General features: G+C 33.8%; 1 protein-coding gene across 8 annotated transcripts; it reads right to left on the reverse strand.

Moving 5' to 3' along the window:
* Positions 1-563: 563 nt before the first annotated feature.
* LOC122525908 lies at positions 564-18,274 on the reverse strand. 8 transcript variants are annotated; one of them, XM_043648943.1, is made up of 19 exons: positions 18,127-18,274; positions 17,721-18,049; positions 12,277-13,561; positions 10,217-10,312; positions 9,726-9,905; positions 9,063-9,269; positions 7,855-8,147; positions 7,576-7,765; positions 7,130-7,348; positions 5,456-5,569; positions 4,847-4,870; positions 4,496-4,540; positions 4,314-4,380; positions 3,346-3,513; positions 2,668-2,812; positions 2,310-2,417; positions 2,079-2,231; positions 1,824-1,859; positions 1,286-1,401 (listed from the first exon to the last, which is right to left on the reverse strand). In XM_043648943.1, the coding sequence occupies exons 3-18, from the start codon at positions 13,078-13,080 to the stop codon at positions 1,832-1,834; spliced, it is 2,841 nt and encodes a 946-aa protein (XP_043504878.1). In that variant the 5' UTR covers positions 13,081-13,561; positions 17,721-18,049; positions 18,127-18,274; the 3' UTR covers positions 1,286-1,401; positions 1,824-1,831. The 8 variants fall into 8 exon arrangements, with proteins under 8 accessions (XP_043504881.1, XP_043504879.1, XP_043504877.1 ...); XM_043648946.1 differs by lacking the exon at positions 1,824-1,859 and having other exon boundaries at positions 564-1,401; positions 5,456-5,553; positions 7,204-7,348; XM_043648944.1 differs by lacking the exon at positions 1,824-1,859 and having other exon boundaries at positions 564-1,401; positions 5,456-5,553; positions 7,156-7,348.
* Between the last annotated feature and the right edge of the window lie 1,910 nt (positions 18,275-20,184).

Raw genomic sequence — 20,184 nt, forward strand, 5'->3', positions numbered from 1 at the left:
TCTCAAAGTGTGGGTTGTAAATCTGGCGACTCTTTTTTCTTTCAAAAATGTTAACATCAAACTAAAAAATATCTGAACGCGAAAATGAATTTAAAATCAATTAGACAATGATAGTTAATCAATTAGATTATGATAGTTAAATAAAAGATAGTATGAAAACTATACTCAGGATCGTGAAAATGTTTATTCGATAGAAGTAGAAAAGTTTTGAGAAGTCCTGATCTTAATCTTTCTCTCTCATACTCGTGTATATATTTTTATATTTATATATTTATATATCCACATACACGTATACACGTATTATTATACGTATACGTTTATAAGTGTGCATTTTTCTTTTTTTTTTTTTTCATTTTTTCTTCGTTCATCGCGTAATCGTATCGAAAACGTTTCATTCGTAAAAATGTATAAGTCAATTGTATTAGCATATATATATGTGCCGATAATTATAATAATAATAATAATAATAATAATTTAAGTTAAAATATTATACTCATTTATCTATTACAATTTGTGTTTTATAATATTAATCACATTTAATATAAAATAAATCTTAAAATTTATTTTTACAATTTTGTTCACTTGTTATAGTCTACTGCCATAATTATCGGCACTAATATGATGATACGAGATGACGTGTGTTTTTATTTTTTTTTTTATTATTAAAATTAAATGAATAATATTAATAAAAATAAGGAAAAAAGAAAAAAAGATGAAATAAAAAGAATTTTTCGTTCTTCTCTAGAATAATCCGTACGTGTAAATCGCATGTCAGTGCTTTTAAGAGAACATGATTCATATTTAACGATAAGAACATAAATCATTGGAAGAAGTTGAGCGGTAGGACAATTTTCTTCTTAACTCGGTTACTCTCTCTCTCTCTCTCTTTCTCTCTCTCTCTCTCTATCTCTTTTTGATTACATTATTTTGATTCTTTTTTAAACGAAATTTTGCATTTCCTGTCAATTTGTAATCGTCGTTATTTTTTTCTTGCTTAAAATTCGAGAGAAATTATATCCAAAAGTGAAGTTTTAAGAGCGAAGCAGTTATTTTTCGAAATTGCAAGGGAAAATGATTTTGTTTAATTAAATATCTACTTTATCGACAGAGCTGAATTAATCAACTGTTCGAAGTACCGTGTAAAAACTCAATTAACAAGTTTTGTTTTTGCAGAATTTTTGTTTACTTTCATTTCTCACGTTTATCAGCACCGTTACGTTTCTTTACTTCTTCTTTTACTTCTTCTTCTTCTTCTTCTTCTTCTTTTTGTCTTCTCATCCTACCGTTTTGTATTTTATTGTTAATAAAAAGACCACTAACGTAGAAGTAGTAGTAGAGGTCCCAGATCAGCATAAACGCATCGATGATTTTCTTTCCAGTTGTGGAACCCTTATATACGTCCTGAACAAAGTAACCAAATTTTACTTTTTCTTTATAAATAAAAAGTGTCAATAAAAAAGGGAAATCAAGCGGAATATTTCAACAATTTATACATTACAAATTGTACATGCAAAAAATTATTTCAACCTGTCGCAGGGAAAAAAATGTTTCAGTTTCTGACCTACGAGGCACAAAGTATAGAATTCTAAAATTTATAATAAATAATAAAAAGTAATTTCCAAGAGAGAGAGAGAGAGAGAGAGAGAGACTAGTGTGGGAAAAGAAATATACTATAAATGTAATTGCATTGATATCAACACATCAAAGAATGTTCACATATTATAAAAGGGTAAAGGATATTTTTTTTTAATCACATGCATGATGAAGTTTAAAACACACATTCGTAGAGAAAGATTGTCAATCTCTTTTTTACTATCGCTTACCTATCTTATTATTCGCTCAGTACCGGCAGTAGGGACCTTATACGAGAAAGGTCAAAATAAAGCAGAGTATTAAGAAATATTCATTGAATTTTATTAATCATTTATATAGAAATGTTCATGCACGTATAATACCCATGTAACTATTATTTCCAATATAAAATAAAAAGGAACAGAAAGGGAATGTATTTGTTAATAAAAAAAAAATATATAAAAAAATAAGAAGAAAAATAATGAAAAAGAAATATTCGTACTTACAATTCGATGCTTTGTATAGTTGACGTAGGACACGTCGTGTCTACTTTAACATGACAGTGCTTATGACACTTCATTTGACAGTCCCTACATTCGTATCCTTGTTTGCCTAATCTTCGAGCTAGCGTTCGTTTACACACTTCGCACACCGTACCTCTACAGACATAAGATATTATCATAATACAAACAAATAATTATATTTTATCTTATAATACGTTGAATCTAAAAACTTACCCTGACATGTGTTTTGCGATGAACGTGTGATCGTTGAATATATGTAATTTCGTGCCCTTTTTCCTCCATTTACTTTTTTGTGCGAGTGATAATGGAACCAAATAATGTCTGCAAATGAAACATTAATAAAGTGCTGATGTCATTTTCAAATGAAATATTTTATGTGTTCGTTGTAATAGGGTTTTATTTATTAGCTTCGTATCATTTTAAATGTTTTGATCATTATTTGAAATAAATTATAAAAATAATTATATCTTCGATATTATATATTTATATCAAACAAAATATTCAAATATACGTATACTGACCATTTATTTAATCAAATAACGATCAAATAAATAGAAATAAAACTACTCACTTCTTGATACCATTTTCCATGGTTTCTAAAACAAGCGTTGAGGCCTCGTTAACGTAGGTTCTCGTAGAAGTTCCGCTAATACCGGATGCTTCGCTCAAACTAGATCTCCTCGAGTGTTCTTCTCTTCCTGGTATCGACAAATGTGCTGTAAAAATGAATTTTCACTCTTGGACATGGGTGGAATGGAAACTACGAAGGGGGGGGTGGGTTGGTAATTAAACAAATAAATTTTTTTACGGGTATCGTCTATTTCACAGTTATGGTCTAATTGAAAGTTCAGGGTACTACAAATTACTATAATTACAAACTACAATGCATACAAATATGGAGTTTCTTCCGGTGTTCAATAATGTAGGAGAAACTTACCAACATCGAGTGCCATTAACGCAACGGTTACGCAAGCAAGGGGCAGAGCGTGAAATTGTGAGTTAATATAGAAAAAAAAATGGAAATTCACTATAGTTGGGAATTGTTTTTTTAAATGGTCATTGTTGAAAAAACAATGATAATAAACATTGATATCAATCAACACAACTTCAAGCAATGAATTTCAAATGAAACAGAAGTGTAAGTAATAGTGTCTACATTTCAATTTAGTTTACATGGAAATTTTAAAATACATATTTTCTAATCTAATCTAATTCATTTCAAAGTAATAATATGATAAATGAAACTTACCTGATCCAGGATCTCGTGCTCTGTCCGCGGATATGGACCTCGAATGTGCGTCCTCGTGATTGATGTCTCCTTCGGGACCAACCGATCTACTCCTTGTTTTTGATCGACTCAAACGCTTTTTTATAGTACCGAAAAAGTCTCTTCGTTTTCTTCTCGTTCTTCCTCTTTCTGTAAAGTTCGAACAAAATTTATAACAAATTTTTTCACAGGATGTTTTTTTTTCTACAAATTTTTATCTATAAAATAAAAATACACCTAATTTTGTGAGTGCGTGTTTTTACACGGAACTTTTTGTTTTTTACACCATTTTCAATTAACACGATCGATTCGAATTTTAAGAAGATAATTTTACTTCACCAGGCACCTTTATCTGATTGTGAGTTAAACAAAAAATATTTGTCGATAGATGTAATATATTTTATACATATTAAAAAATATATTTATTATATTTATTATATTTATTATATTTTTATATAATATATATTTTATATAATATATTATTTTAGGTAGCGAGTAGATACTCAACTATGAACCCGATAGTTGATAGATCTACTTCAGGGACGCGCCCCTGCCTACGCGAGCCTTGGTTTATCTCCCAAGACCATACGGGTGAAACCATTGTCCTATCCCTGACTCTCCTTTCAAACCCACAAATTCTCCTTTCTTAATATCCTATAATATTATACTCGCCAACCTGTATAGCCAGCGTGGCGAGTTATGGCCAAAAAAAACCCTTAACATGCGTTAAGGGAAGCCTATGCTCAATACTGGGCGCAAACGGGCTAAAGAAGAAGAAGGTATATTTTTTCATACGTATTATTCAGGAACGTATCTATCGTGTACATTAACAAAATTAGGTGTACAATAATTCCAGTTTACGAGGGTCTTAGGAATGCAGTACTATTACCAAAAAATATTGAACCACATTACATTAAATATTCGAAATTATATTTTTATTTGTGATTTACCTTCTGAATTAGAGGAATTTGGTGTACTTTCTGGTCCTGATGTCACACTGGTGTCCTTTCCTCCGTGCTGAAATAAGTCGTACGATATTAGACAATTAGGCATATTAATTCCATTTAAAATTGAAGTGCTATTTTATTATTTAAGAAAGAGAAAGAGAGAGAAACAAAAGGGCTACACTTACCTCAGGGGAAATTTCTTGCCAATTTCCGTTTTCCGTCATAGCTACCTGTTGGATTAGTAAACACACGGCACATTCAAGGATAGTTAATGCTATAATGAAACTAAAGAAAAAGCATTCAAATTCAAGGTAAACCTCGCGTAATTAAAAAATAAAAATAACACCAAGGATGGTCTTAAATAAACTGAATAGAAAATAAAAAAGGAATGAACATTAGTATTTAATATGCCTCGCGTGATCGCATAAGATCAGGAAAGTGATTATAAAATGTTTACGCAAATTGCTATTACGTAATCGAATAAAAAAAGAAATAAGAAAAGAAATTCGCACTGGTGGCGTGTCGTTGTATCTCACCTTTACTACTTGTCGCTCTGCTTGCTGTAAAAATAATTAGAGCAAAGGATCGTTTAATTTCTCTGATGACTATTATTATTATTATTATTATTAGGACATCAATATATGTATTTGTCGTGAACCGATAATTACGACAGTTTATTTAGCCAACAAATATTTTTAATTATATTCATGATTTTATTTGATTATATATATGTAGGATTCGTGAGGAGATTGGACGGTGGGCCCTGGATAGCTCAATGGTTAAAGAGCAGTCGCCCGGAAAAAAAGATCCGGGTTCGAGTCCCGGTCCAGTAAGTCCATCCAATGGCCCAATTTTTTCACGAATAATATATATATTATCATATAAATAATACAATTTATATAAATAATTGTTTCTTTTTATTTAGTCTAATTATTGTCATAATTACCGGCACACAGGTAATTTTAAATTAATTTCAATATAAAGTATTTAAATAAATTCAAAGTGATGTGTCGATTAACGTGCATTAATATCAATATCAAAATTGTTTATATTAATATATTGTACACACACCACACACACACACAGAGACACACAATTCTACATGCAGTGCAATAAAATTTGCAGAATATTTTCACGATGCTTACCCTTTGCTGACTGTGCACTATCAGAGTTCCTTTGTTTCCGTTAGTTTGACCACTTCTATATGGTGAGTCCACAACATTTCCATTTGTCAGATAAGGATCTACGAAGAAAATAACCTTTTGAAAATAGTAAATAATTCATAGCTTGATTTTGAATAGGATCTACGTTTTATCGATTCCTAAAAAGCGTCATCTAATCGTATTAACGTCGAAAGTCGAATTATGGTGCATTTCACACGATTTATCTTTCTTGTTTTTACGAAAACCGATAGAAATGTTTTATTCATTTTCATGTACACCCCCGATGGCCATTATTGTCAGGTACGCATAGAAACATTTCTGACAGTGAATTATATTGTTTTCTCAAAGATAAAACTAAAATGTTGCATTAGCTTATAAAAAATTTTTAAATAAAAATTATTTGTTAATAATTGTTTATAATGCGAAGATTTTGATAACTTTAGTGTTTGTTTGATGAAAAATTATTTAAAAGAAATTGTTTATAACAAATTGTTAAATAATTATGAAAATGTTTGTTTAAAAATTATTCTTTAAAATGGTGTTAGATTGAAGTTTCTACGATTTTTAGTTTCGGAGAGATTTGAAATTAAATGTAAATAAAATATGGGTTTTAAACTGAGTTTGACCTGCATTCAAGTTGTCCCATTGACCTGTTTGGTATAGTGACCTATGTAAATTCCTGGAATTTAACGCCAACCTTCTTGCCGACGTAAACACTTTTTTTTTCGTCTACCACGAAACGTACTTGCGTCAGCTGTTCGTTGGGATTACATGTGACAATTTTTAAACGATTTTATATTTCGAATGGAAAATCGTAGAGAGGTAAAACAAAAATTGTTTTGAAATAAAAAATGTTCATTTTTTTAATCATCTACTCAGTTATTATCGATGTCATTGAATTAATTTTAAATGACCATCGGTGTAAGTTTGAAAACAATTTTACAGAAAATATCTAAAAATTCCCATATTAATTTTACATTTTGTTTTGTTTATTATTCTAAAACATTTCTATGAATTTGCTGTAAACTATAAAAAATAAAAATCGATTCCAACTTTTAACGTATGCAAAATATGAAAAATTTCTCGAATTTTGTTCTAACTGTATATCGAATAAATTATAATTGGGGCATAAAAATTCTACTTTAGGGAATCGATTATCAGAATAGATCTAAATTATGATTGGAACCGGGTCTCGCCAAACGGGGAAAAAAATCCAAAAATCTTCATGCTAACTACTAATCTGTGGATTACGAGAGTTCGGAAATGAAGGATATTGTTTTCAATCAGAATATTCAAATCTAATCGAATAAATTATTTTGCAAAATATATTTTAAAATATATTCGAACAAAACAAATCTAAAAAAATTGAAATGCAATTTCTCGGAATGATTAACAATTTTAATCAATCTTTTGTATAGAAAAATGAATGAAAAATCCTTAGGAGTTTAATAAATACACTTTTCACGAACTTACGAAGTATAAAAATGTAGAGAATAAATCGAGGATAAAAAGAAATATGCGCGTAAAATTGAATAAAAAATCGTATTTTTTCGTTGTCTATTTAAATTTCAAAGGAACGAAAGAGAAAAAAGGGATTGGAGATTGGCAGACTAATCGAAAAACCACTAAGGATTCACACATCAAAGTATGCAATACCTTTGAGACAAGCAATCGATAATTACCCCCGTCTGACAGAGTGGTATTGTCGTACAAGATAAGAGTGCTGTTACCATTGTTGTAATTAAGACTATTGCTGCTGACGAGATTGGTCGCTGGATTGTAGGTACGAGTCGGTGACATCGGTTTTATTGTCTCCTTCACTTTGTAAGGCTTCGTTCCGATCTGTGGCACCTCGGCACCCTCGATGAAAAGAAACTGCGTACGTAAACCAAAACAAAAAATCATAAAAAACTGTCAAAAAAATATTAAAACACTCACTCTCATCGATACTGTAAATATACCAGTGTAAATGCTATTAAATATGTGCGAGTGTGTGTGTATGTGTGTGTGTATGTTTATGAGAAAACTGGGTTATAATTCATAAGTCATAGGTCATAGCTCGAGTAGACGAATGCAACGGGTTGATACGAAAAATCGATTACCTCAACGGTGAGGGTGCCAGTGACGTCGTCCTCCTCGTAAGGTCTACCTTGCAACGGTATAATTTGCCTCTGACTCGGATTTGCAAGAAGTTCTTCGACCCCTACTATTCCAAGTCCCAAGAATTTTTGACTCTTATTAACATGATCGTAAATTTCCAAGAGTACCTCGGTGGTGTTGTGACTGACATCACTGGATCCAACAAAATTCTTTTTTACGATCTACATACATACCCTATTTTCATGTTTAGATTGCAATGGAAAAAAAAGGTTTTAACTTACAACAAAAACGCTTCGTCCCAAACTGGATTGGTTGTATCCTTTTTGATAGAAGTCTGATGCTTTTGCGGTGGTTCATCTAATTCAACAACACAATATGGTTCAACCGAGGGCTGTTGACCACCAAGTTCTGTAGCTCGTACAACTTTTACAAGCAAACGCTTTTCACCGGGCAAGTATTGTTGTTGTTGTTGTTGTTGTTGTTGTTGTTGTTGTTGCAACTGGGTCGCAGAAGTTGCGTTACGTGCTTGAAGACGTTGAGGAGATCCCTTGTGTATCATTGAATTTGAACTACTCTGTATAAACGAAATGTTCAAACATCAACGAGTATACGAATGATAAAAGATAGTATAATATAACGATTAATGTACATTGTTATTTTAATTAAGCTAATTCGTTAATTAAAGAAAATAACATATTTTTTGTTGTGTAATTTTTTCTTTTAATCAGATAAACAACAGATAGTACTGTTCTAATTACTTCAGTAATAATCGCATGTACAGCCCACTTCATTCGAATCGATAAACACGCTTATCGGTGATACACTGTGCTAAAGTAGGTTTCGTGATTGAAAAGTTCAAGAATAGAGAATAATTTTTATTTTGCTTCTTTTTAACGATAGCAAAAAAGCATAAGCGAAAATAAATATTTGTATACAGCGTGTTCATTTTCAAACTCTTGCTATCGTAAGAAACTTTTTATTTAAAATAACTTTGATATAATATAAAGTATGTCAGATATCGAAGGAATAAATTTGAAATCAATATCGAAACAATTTTTATACGCATTCCACTCCAGTTCTACCCTTAACTTTAATAGCATCTACGTAATTTGTAATTTTTCAATAATTTCGATTTTGTAAAACAAATAAGTCAGATATAGAATGGATAAATTTGAGATCGATATTTAAACGATTTTATGTTCCATACCTTTCACCCAATTTCTACCCTTCCTTTGAAATTTTAAATAGCAACCCCATATCTTGTGATACGTCATTTTAAAGGTAATCGAAATCTGAGATCACAGGGGTGGAAGATAAAATTGTATACACATTGGGATTTTAAACTTCCCTTCCCCTTTAATACCCATGTTGATGTATTTTCTCTTACAAATAATTTGTCACTTAAAAATTCATTATTTAGGATGACCAATTTTGATATTAATTGGATGTTCATTAATTATTAATGATTAAAATAATAAATATTCCTTACCATACTATCATAATGAACTGGTAAAGAGAAACCAGGTTGGGGAGGTGGTTCTCTCCATAATCTTGGACAAGTTGGATATTGTGAAAGATTCAGATGAACGTTGGTACCCCTCAAAGCACCAACCACGATTTCCGTCACTACTTCCTGTAGTTGGCTCTCATCCAAATCCTTCTTTATTGTTCCTACCTGTGCCAGGGAAACCTTCACCTGGTACGAAACATCAAAACAACTTTTTTCATTTCCTCTCGTGCTACCTTCGATTTAATACAATTATTCGTTCAGTTTCCTCTCTTCCTTTCCCTAACACGAATAGGTAAAACCACAAAAGTACTTTACGAAAGAAAATTATTCTTCAAGATTAGAACCAATCTAAACAGTCAAAATGATTGATTTGCAAATGATATATTTGAAAATTACTCTAATTTAAATCTTTCGTTTCAGTATTTTGAAAGTACGAGTATCGAACAAACCGTACGTGAGTTGCTAGTAACGAAAGGGTTCAGATTTTGCAATTTAATAAATTTTCTACGAATGAATTTATTTAAATGAAGCTTACACTAAAGCTTATGTATACCGCAACTAGTAATTTCGATTGATTCTAGTAAACATTTAGGTGCATAAATTGATTGTCGATGGTTGTAGTATAAAACACAAGAAACAAACCTCGGGCCAGCCGTCGCATTTGAGATCGATGAGAAATTTTTCGGTGATGCAAACAACGTTCAATCGTGCACGGAAACGATTAACGTTGACACGATAGTGACTAGACTCCAATTTGTCACCTCTTTGACGAAATGCTTTCAATTGGAGGGCTGGTGTTGCCTCGCAGTCGCACGTAATGGTCTATAGAACGAAAAGATTTGATGAGAACGAGAGACTAAATGAAAAGAAGAAGAAGAAAAAAAAAATCAGAAGACTACAGAAGAAAGAGCTTCTTCTATTCGTAAAACAGAATGAATGGAGAGCATTATATCGCGAACAAAGTGTCTCAGAATTTGTATACTTTTTCTCCAGGGTATGAAAAACATGAAAAAAATTATTCACAATCTGATAACCAACAGCATCGACTTGTTAGTAGTCGAATTCGGTATTGCTTTATATCAGAATATTATAATGATTAATGATGATTAATTATGGATACACTGATTACTTACCACATCATCTTTCGAGTCGCATTCGCAGAAAATATTCGACAGTGTTGGTGGATGTGTTTCAGGAAGTACGCGTACAAATTCGACGCCCACTCCATGCTGTAATATCAAACTTGTTGATATCAATGTTGAATTGATTAAATAATCAATAAACAAAAAAGAAAAATAAATAAACAATAAATTTAAAACATTTAACATTGATCGAGTTAAATATATAAACAGTGTCCAAAATAATATTGCTATATCGATCAACTTGTTCCAATCATATGTCTAGCATCTATGAACAAGAATTTCAAAGTGTCTACAAACGTACTATTAGATAATAACATTATTGTTGCATTTTGGCAAGAAATTGGTATTCCAATTGGCAATAATACATGAAAACTGTTTACAGCCTGTAAATTATGATTATCTCTCTCTTTCTCTCTCTCTCTCTCTCTCTCCTCCTCGGAGAATTCATTTTAGCGTAAACACTTTTGGCTACCCTAATAATTGGCTAAGATTTTAAATCAAAGTTATTGTAAAAAAAAAAAATATAACGTTCGCGAGATTCGACCTGTTGGATCTGCACGAGAGAAAAAAAAGAACATTTACTTTATATCGCATTTCCGTTAGAGCTCGAAGACCGGATGCACTCGTAATCTCGACACTGTCGATAATTCCACGTATCTTCACTTTTACATACGCATAGGATAATCTATGAATAACTTTCTTATGAAAAGAAACCTATTCACAGATGGTAGAGGCTAATTTCATACCATAATTCCCATTCATCAGGTCAGCCCATAAGTTCGCTCGGATTTGGGTCATACGTATGATTCAATTTCGGTTCCACCATCTTTCACTGGTACGTTTTTAATTAAGTTACATCTTGCTCCTCTTTTTAATTGGACACTCGATCTCACTCAGTTTTTTCATTGACATTTTTCAACGTTGAATTAAAGAAAAATAAATCTTACAAAAAATTTCTATTAATCCCTAGATATCGTGTTAAGTGATTGCTGTTTATTTTTAGCCCCTTTTTTCAAATTTTTTGTTAAAAGCAAAATAATGAATAACACGAAAAACCTTTTAAAAACGAATGAACTTAAAATGTATAATATATTTCATTTCCGTTGTTTAAAAAATTTAAAAAAGAAAAAAAGAAAAAAGAGAAAAAACAGCAAAAGTAAAAGAAATAAGTTAGAAATTGATCTGTAAATTTCATAATCCCCGAACGAATTGATGAAAAATGTTCGGTAAGAAGTCGCGCGAGCAAATCGTTTCTTTTTTATCATAAATCATCGTGAGTCAGAGAAAAGAGAGAATGTACGAGTAGTTGGAAACACGCCCGCGATTTCAAATACGAATCTAGCGTGTTAGGTGGGTTAGATAATGTTTCGTAAGGGGCCAGAGGGTTCGTTGTAAGAAGGAACAAAGAGAAGCATTCTTTCGTAAGCGGATCGAGACGCTTTGGATTCCATTAGGTTGTTCAGACACGTCGGGGGGTCAAGTTTGCCACGTCAACGAGATAATTCAATCGGATAAATTGGAATAAGAACGACACGTTGCGTCGATTTAAAACGCCTTTCGCGCGAATCAATTGACTTTAATCTCGTGCGTTGAATTAAGGCCCACCCCGAGGATAAGAGAAGTTTCATCTTACGAGGGATTTAAACCCACTTGGAGATCTAAACGCCTACAAGTGCAAATAAACGTTCCGTGTGTTGTTTTATCTAACGCCGTCACGAATACCATTAGCATTTATTACCTCCGATGAAATATCGAACTTCAAAATGGATTGTTCCTGATCGACAAATAGGAACAAACATTTTTGTTTATTCCGATTGACGAAATAAACGAAACATTCGAACAATTATCCTACGAGAAACGAAATCATCCAACAGGTTGGAGTCGCTATTCTTAGATTTCCCGAGCGCCATCTGACACGCTGCGAGTTCGGTCACGAAGAGGAATCTTCCGCGAATGAAAAAGAACGCTAACGAGAAACACCTCTAGAATGACGAAAGAGAGAGAGAGAGAGAGAGAAAGAGAAAGAAAGAAAGAAAAAAAGAAAGACTGACCTCGTCGACGGAGCCGGCAGTAAAGTCGTTCAAGGAAGCCACCCAAATGGCTAGAAGTTCGTTGAGAATGACAAGGTCCGAGTGCAGCCAGACGATCAGTTCGTTGACCCAACGAACGGCTTCGGCGTCAGCACCGGTCGCCGTAGGTAAATGAAGGGCCCTCGAGCTTCTAGCAGGAGTGATAAGAGCACCGGAAGTCTTCCTCGTCAGTCGTTTCCGGACCGGGGGAGTCGGCGGTACGTAGCCAGGGGAAGAGGTCGCGGAAGTGGGGGCAGCGGGTGCGAGGGAAATCGTCGAGGATGAGCTGCTGGCACCTCCCCCAAAAGAAGCAGCTGCGTTAGAGGCAGCTAGAACAGCACCACCGATTCCAGTAGGACCGGTCGTAGTCGATGTTTTCGAGCTGGTGCCCGACGGAGCACCGACCAATGACACTGATAATTTGTTAGATCTCTCCTGATGAGAAAGAAACTTAGCCCCGGTGGGGGCACCAGGGGCAACAACACCACCAGCAACAGCAGCAGTACCACTCGTCACCACAACACTATCGCCGTGAAAGACATGGCCGTCTTTCGTACCGTGCGAGCTACCGAGATCGTTTAAGACAAAACGATTGTAGACATACTTGCCGACGCACAATACAACCAGACCGAAGAGCATCCAACCGAATATCAGCATCGATAATGTATCCATGGTCGTATCACCAGCCGAGTCGAAACTGCATATCAGATCGTCCACCCGCTCGGCCAAGTCGGCCATATTGACCCATCGTTCTGCCAACCAAGTCCAATTGGATTCCAAAAACATTCTTTTCTATTTTCACCCGCGAGCAAAGAGCGTCGTCCCCCCCACCAACTAGCCACTAATGTCTATTAATACGCCACGCATATACCCTGGGTATATGCCTCCGGATTACTGACACAAGAAACGCTACTCTATTCCTCCGAGTGTTACCACCAATCACTTCGCGCCTCTTATTCGACCTCTTCTTCTTCTTCTCTTCGGTCTCGTTCTTCCTTCCGATATTTTCGAGCTTTTCGCGGTCTGGCACCACTCGACGACGAGTACCTTGCAGTTGTCTCTTCTCTACCTTCCTTCCTTACTCACTTACTTCTTTCTTTTCGCTAACTTTCGATCAATGATTCATTTTAAACAAATCCAATCGTTCCTGCTTATTTGATCCTTTGATTTTCCACTTAATCTTCACGATGGCAAAAGTTAACGAGAAATGTTCAATACTTGTTTGTTTAGTGTTCTTCTTTACTCCGGACGCCTACCGTTCTGTTATCTGAAAAATAAAAAAATAAAAAGAAAAACGAAAGAATCGTTAGAGCAATTTTATGTTACGTAAAAATACACAATGTCTGTCGAATAATACAAAGAGTGTTACCACTACTACTACTACCACCACCACTACTACTACCAACTGATAACGGTACACGTGGATAAGGTCAGTTATACCATCAATAAACATATTCGAATCTTCTTGAAAATTTCATCGAATCGTTATCGTATCCTATCGATGAATCGATAAGCTGATCGATTGTCAAACGCTATATGATGAACACTGATAAAAATTGGATATTTTTTCTTTCCACTATCAATATCGATCTATTAACGTAAGTACATGTCTGCATGTATTTATCGTATAATTTGTGAGTAATAAACCAAACGTATAATACGAACGATAAGACATTCTCAAACGGAAGAACATAAACGAGACCCCGTAAATCGTCAGTGTATGCCATTAACGTATCGCATCGGTGCCAATGTTAATGGTTCGAGTTCGCACGATGCCTATCCTTTCCATTATATTGTATTAGTTTTTTTCTTCCCCACCCCTCTCCCCTCCCCGACCCCGACCCCTTTGATTCCTATCAAATAACAACAGCTAACTAAAGATTTCAACTACTGACGAAATGTCAAGTATCACGCGATATACGAATTTCAAAAGGAGAATCATTACAAATATATACATTCTTGAATTTAAATTCGTTTTATGATTACGTTCACAAAACGTATTCGAGTAAAATATCTTTAAGGAGAGAGGAAAAAAAAAGAAGAAAATTAAAAATGAGAAAGAAAGGAGATTCGTAATACTTCGTTTTTAAGAAACTTCATGCGTTCTCACGCGATATTTCAAGGACGATCTTTCGAGTAAAACGATATAAACGATAATCAAAAGAAATTGAAGGATCAACGAGGGATGCGATTAAATGCGTTGGCGTCAATTTACGAGTTACACTAGCATAATCTTTTGACAATAATCTCTATTGAGATATATAATACAAAAGAAAAGAAAAAATGATAAATTATAAGAAAATCTACTGTACGTATTAAACGTTAATTTGTTTAATAATTAGTTCGAATTAAAAAATATAAAATGTAACGTTGATAGTCGAGTTTTCTATATGAGAGTAACTTTTGACCGTAGGAAATGATTCAAGGTCGTCACGTGTCTCTGCCAAACGAGATACCTCCTCCCCCTCCTACCCTCTTCTACCTCCTCCCCCTCCTCCCCTCTTTAATTTCACTATCCCCGTTCGTTCCATGATTTCACCATGCGTGTCTAAATCGTTTTGACACGAAAAGTCACCGTAATTATTCACCTTTTCTTCTTCTTCTTTTTTTTATCTCCGTGTTGAAATTGACGTAATTCGCTTTAAATATAAAGATGATTCGAAAATAAAAAGAAACGAGATTTCGTGGATAAGAGAGAACAGGTCAGACACGTTCGAAGATAAATTCAATTGATATAAATTTGAACAAATTGGAAAATTTTTGGCATAGTTGGCATCAAATTATAATTATATCTTGTTATTGTAAAACGAATGGAATTTTTTTAATCTAATAGAAAGAAAAATAATTTCTTCTAATTGTAAGTAAAATCTCGTTTGAAACGTTAGTTTGAATTTACTTGGTAGTGATTCACATCGAGAAATGATAAATGTCAATCGGTGGTAATCTTTGACCCTAAGATACGTGTATCACCGTATGGATTTTAATAGTCGTTCGTAAAGAGAGAAGGCGTCATTGTTATTTAGCATTTATTGTTTCATTTCTCTCTCTCTCTGTCTCTCGATGTCTGCATCTATATTCGTGCTACGTTTTTTAAATATTATAATAAAAACAATGAAAAGAAATAAAATGTACAAATAATCTATAAAACCAAAATTAATATATCAATACAATAATTATCGTATGTCCTTAGAAATTAAATTAACGTTACAAAGTTTTTCGAGTAATATCCAAATGAAATTTCATCGAAAAAACCAAAAGACTAATTATTGTCTAACCCTTAATTGGTTAATAATAGAACGCCATATAAGCGGCATAGCACTTTTACTTACTGAGTTATCATAATAATTATTCATTTCAGGCTCTACATAGTATGATAGTTTTTTATGTAAAATTTGACGCTTAATATAAATTTTCACTAAAACAAATATAAATAAATATAATATATATATATAATAATAATATAATAAAAATAAATATAAATATTTTCTTTGTTATACTTGTATAGAAAAACGTTGAGTACACAGTTTCTCTTAGTATGAAAAAAAGCTTGAACCTGGTGGGAAGTAAACTTGAAATATACTTTCGGATCGTTATAATGGTTAATATCGTTATTCTATTAATATGAGATTGATTCTATTAATATGAAAAATAAAAAAATTAATCAGAAAATAATAAATAAAAGAGAATAAAATAATTGATAAAATTATTGACTCGATATCAGATGAAAAAAAACATATCAATCATCGTTGACATCATCCGGAGCACCGACCTATCTACCATCACCAACGCGTCGATCAAATTCATCCAGCAAAACGAGACTTTCGTTGTCAATATTATTATAGAGAGATAGCAAGAGAGCACTCGATCAAATTGCAAATTGCTTGTATCCGGACCATGAACGTGTTGTTAGTATAAAAGTACGCGCCACTTACTCCGCATTTAATCTCTACTTTAAATCTCGTTAAAATTCGCCAATTAAATAACAGCCCTGTCGAATGTATATACGAAAAGGAAAGAAAGAAAAGAAAGAAAGAAAGAAGAAATCTCCTTGCCCGTTTTTATTTTCAACAAAATTTGCAAATAATCTTACGTTAGATATTAAATCATCCAAATGTGTGTACACGTAAACGAAAAAAGTTTAATCTTGATCGTGCGTAAAGTGGAATCGATAAGAGTTCGAAACACGCTAGGCTCGATTCTTTCGAAATTATCGATTAACTAAGTAAGTTAATGGTTTAAATGAGTATTCATCACGCAAGATATTTAAATGAGATTTTCGTTTCCACGTTCGAAACAACTTTCGATACCTCCTTTTTTTTTACTATTTTCAAATACAATCTGAGACATTGTATCAGGTTGCTTGTAAAAATTCCTGTCGATTTATTATAAAAAAAAAGATAATAATAAATTAAAATCAATACTTTTATATTGTTAATATTACTGTTGAAAAAAATAATATTTATTTTAAATATAAATTTTTGTTTGTTTATATAAATCGACACGAACATTTCAATCAAATTCAAAAAATATTCAATGAAATTAAAAAAAGCCGAAAGATAAATATTTTTCTTTGGTATAGAATAAAGTACATTTCCTTGTTCGATTTTGAGAAGACAGTAATAGGTGGTTCATGTTAGAACGACAAAGAATTTCAATCCCAAGAGAAGAAAAATGCGATCGAAAAATCGATCCTCTCGAATTGCATCGAAAAGTATCATCAATCGTGTAATATCGCTTAGTGTTGTAATTCTTATCTCGCATGATCGAACATATTGAAAGAGCACATGCACGTGTCTATATACTTCTTAAACTTTCCACGATTACGAACGATAACTCGTAGTCTGACATATTTTTTGTTTTGTTATTTCAAACATACCCAGGTCTCTCAATTGCTGTAATGAGACTCCTTGAGCAAATAACGAAGTACGTAAACACGTTAATGTAATGCGAAAATCATTAAAATTAGTTGACGTTTTTCGATATTCGAGAAAAATCGATTGCATTGAGTTAAACTTTTGGTAAAAAGTTATTCGATTACTTAACAATAATACTCGATAAAGTGTAATTACACGTATTGGATATTCAATACAAGGTAGTATAGTTGAATGCGTAGGAGTGGTTGGTGGTATCAGTAACCCTCGTCATTTGGCGCCACATAGTTCCAAGGTGTCTGGTCTAGGTCTATTGTTTACGAAGAATCTCGAGCTTTGAACATCGAGATGATGTGATATCTTGTTCCGTGAAATTAGATCTTCTTCACCACGTGCCACGTGCTCCAAGAAATTTTCTTTTATTCTAACCACGTTAATAAATACGTGCTAACCATTTGGATGTTTAATAATTAAATAAACGAAATAACAGTGAACTCAGTGTTTATATATATACATATGTGTGTGTAATATGTAACTAAGAACTATCAACATTACCAGTATTTTGTACGGCCAGTGAACTTTACTCCTACACGAGTCTTATACTCTCAGTACGTAATACACATCACCTTTTATTTCTCCTCTCTTGTTTACACTGTTACCTATCACGAATAAATCCCGAATATTCTCACTCGTATTTAACACACTAGAATAAATATTTTCAATCCCTCGAAAACAAAGCTAATCTAAAGAAACACGTAGCTGTTGCTAAAAAGATGACACACTTTCTAATCATCGTCGTTGATTTATGTTACAGGGATATTATACTTTCTCTCTTTCTTTTTCTCTGTCTCTCTCCCCCTCTCCCCCTCTCTCTCTATCTCTCTCTGGAAAGCGAATAAACGCGCGTATCAGAAAGGAAATGGGAAAGAAACAAAAAAAAAGAATTGACGAGAAAAATTACCTTCGAGTTAGGAAAAATCCTGGGAAAAACGAATATGTTAAGAGAGAAATATATTTTTGGAAGGTGAAAAAACGCGATAAACGAACGTCCGCGTGACGACGCGGCAGTCCGCGGCGATCTGACTTTCGATTAAAGCGTATGGAACGAAGGAATGGGTTCACCACGCCATCGTAGGGGAACCTCCTACCCCCACCACCGTTTTATGTTACCCCCACCCTAACTGCGGCCCGAAGAGCGCACCGCACCGCGCCATACCGGCAGCAGCGCCTGCACCAACTCTCCCTCCTACTTTTTCTTCTCTAACTGCTATTGCCGCAAGTTGCTTTTACCAATGGTTCCGTGTCCAGGCTTCCCCTATTCTCCTTGGCCCCCTCCATCCATTTAAACCGAACCACCAGCAAGGATTCGGCTGCAACCCGAGGACCTACACGAAACTGGAGAAGGTCAGAGCAACGTGTTTGCCAGACCACTTTTATTAATCCTCCTATTCTTTTCAACATACCTAATTCTTCTTCTTCTTCTTCTTTTTCAGCTTGTTTTTTCTGTTTTTTTTTTCTTTTGTTAGGGTATACAGGACCTTTTTTCTTTTTAGGCTGTTGGGTTTAGTTAACACGAGCTACCACCGTAGGGAAGGTTTCCCTACAAATTTGGAATTAACTAAAGCTAAAATGTTTCGTTTCTTCATATATTTTTTCATTTTTACTTTTCATTTCGCGCCCAACGGTTGTTACGAGTAACACGTTTGTATTAGCTCGTTCGTATGTAAAATAAAGCATCCATTGTGCAACTGGAAAGATTTTTTGTTATCTCGATAGAAGGCGCCGGCGAGTCGGGAACCCGGGTGGGTGGGTGCTCGTCAATTTTCTCTCGCAAGGGTAGAAATCGTAAAACTACTATAAGCTGGTGGGTTCGTAGGAACGTGTTCTCTCTGAGAGTGAACAAAATTACCATAACTACCCTCAATTTCGTTATTTTGTTGTCGACAAAACGGATCGATGATAGCAACTCTCGTGTTTCGTTTTCATTTCCCTCTTCCCTCCCAAAACCCTCCCCCACCCAAAGCTATTTTTATTAATAACTTCCATGACATGTGTGTGTGTGTGCGTGTGTATTATAAACAACAACGATAAGAACAAGAAGGGGAAGGGAAAAAGAAATGGAATGTAGGAATCGGAATTTGGTTCGATGAAAGAAATTTCTCTCTCGTGATGCATGTTGTCGTTGACTAGAAGAGCAGCGGCGCCAGTGTCGTAGTCGTCGTAGTCGTCGTCGTCTAAAACAACCCTCGGGGAAAACGCGTGCCCGCAAGCCCCGATGAGATATCGATCCAATGCGCACCCATTCTCAAATCCACCACCCCTCTGCCATTCCTTTTCTCGCAACGATCTTGATTCTTCCGAATTTTATCATCCCTATCTCTCTCTCTCTCTCTCTCTCTCTGGAGATTTACTTCGAAGATTTTTCCCTTCGAACGTAAAAATTTCTACGATTTCTTCCGCACCCATTTCTACGGATTAATCTTATCTTTCTTCAATAATAAAAAAAAAAAGAAAAAAATAAGAAAAATATCTTATCTCTGATCGGTAATTTAAACGTGTGGCGTTATGCTAGACGTTCTTCATTTGCACGAATTAATCGATGACTCAAAATTTTATATTCGTCTACTATTCATTCTTATAGTAAATTAAAAAGAGAAGAGTAGACAACATTACGTCAAACGTCTCTTTCTAATATGTAAATCAATCGTGTACGATACGATTAAGAAGAAATCACGAATGTATTTTCGAATAATTTATATAATTTTTCGAATAATATAATATAACGAAAGAGATAAAGAAAAACATTTGTTTCACTGTGTATCAATGAAAAAATAAAAAAAATTGTCCGAAAATATTTCATTAACGTGCTTTCAAATGATACAAGTGTCGCATCGCGTTTAATTACAAATTCCTGACACATGAGTAGAGTTTGAAATTTTATAATTGATTATTACACAAGTTGTCTTTTATTTATTTACTTATTTTTATTACTTTTTTTAATCTTTACGATCGTAGACCC

Source organism: Polistes fuscatus, unplaced genomic scaffold, assembly GCF_010416935.1.
Source record: "Polistes fuscatus isolate 324 unplaced genomic scaffold, CU_Pfus_HIC Scaffold10, whole genome shotgun sequence".
NCBI lineage: Eukaryota > Metazoa > Arthropoda > Insecta > Hymenoptera > Vespidae > Polistes > Polistes fuscatus.

Excerpts from the sequence above, each read along its gene's own strand:
- LOC122525908 (XM_043648938.1), bottom strand. The coding sequence starts at position 13,080 with ATGTTTTTGGAATCCAATTGGACTTGGTTGGCAGAACGATGGGTCAAT. Across the intron at positions 9,906-10,216 it reads GCGACTCGAAAGATGATGTG|ACCATTACGTGCGACTGCGA; the intron begins GTAAGTAATCAG and ends TTCGTTCTATAG. Across the intron at positions 7,349-7,575 it reads CTGGCACCCTCACCGTTGAG|TTTCTTTTCATCGAGGGTGC; the intron begins GTAATCGATTTT and ends TTACGTACGCAG.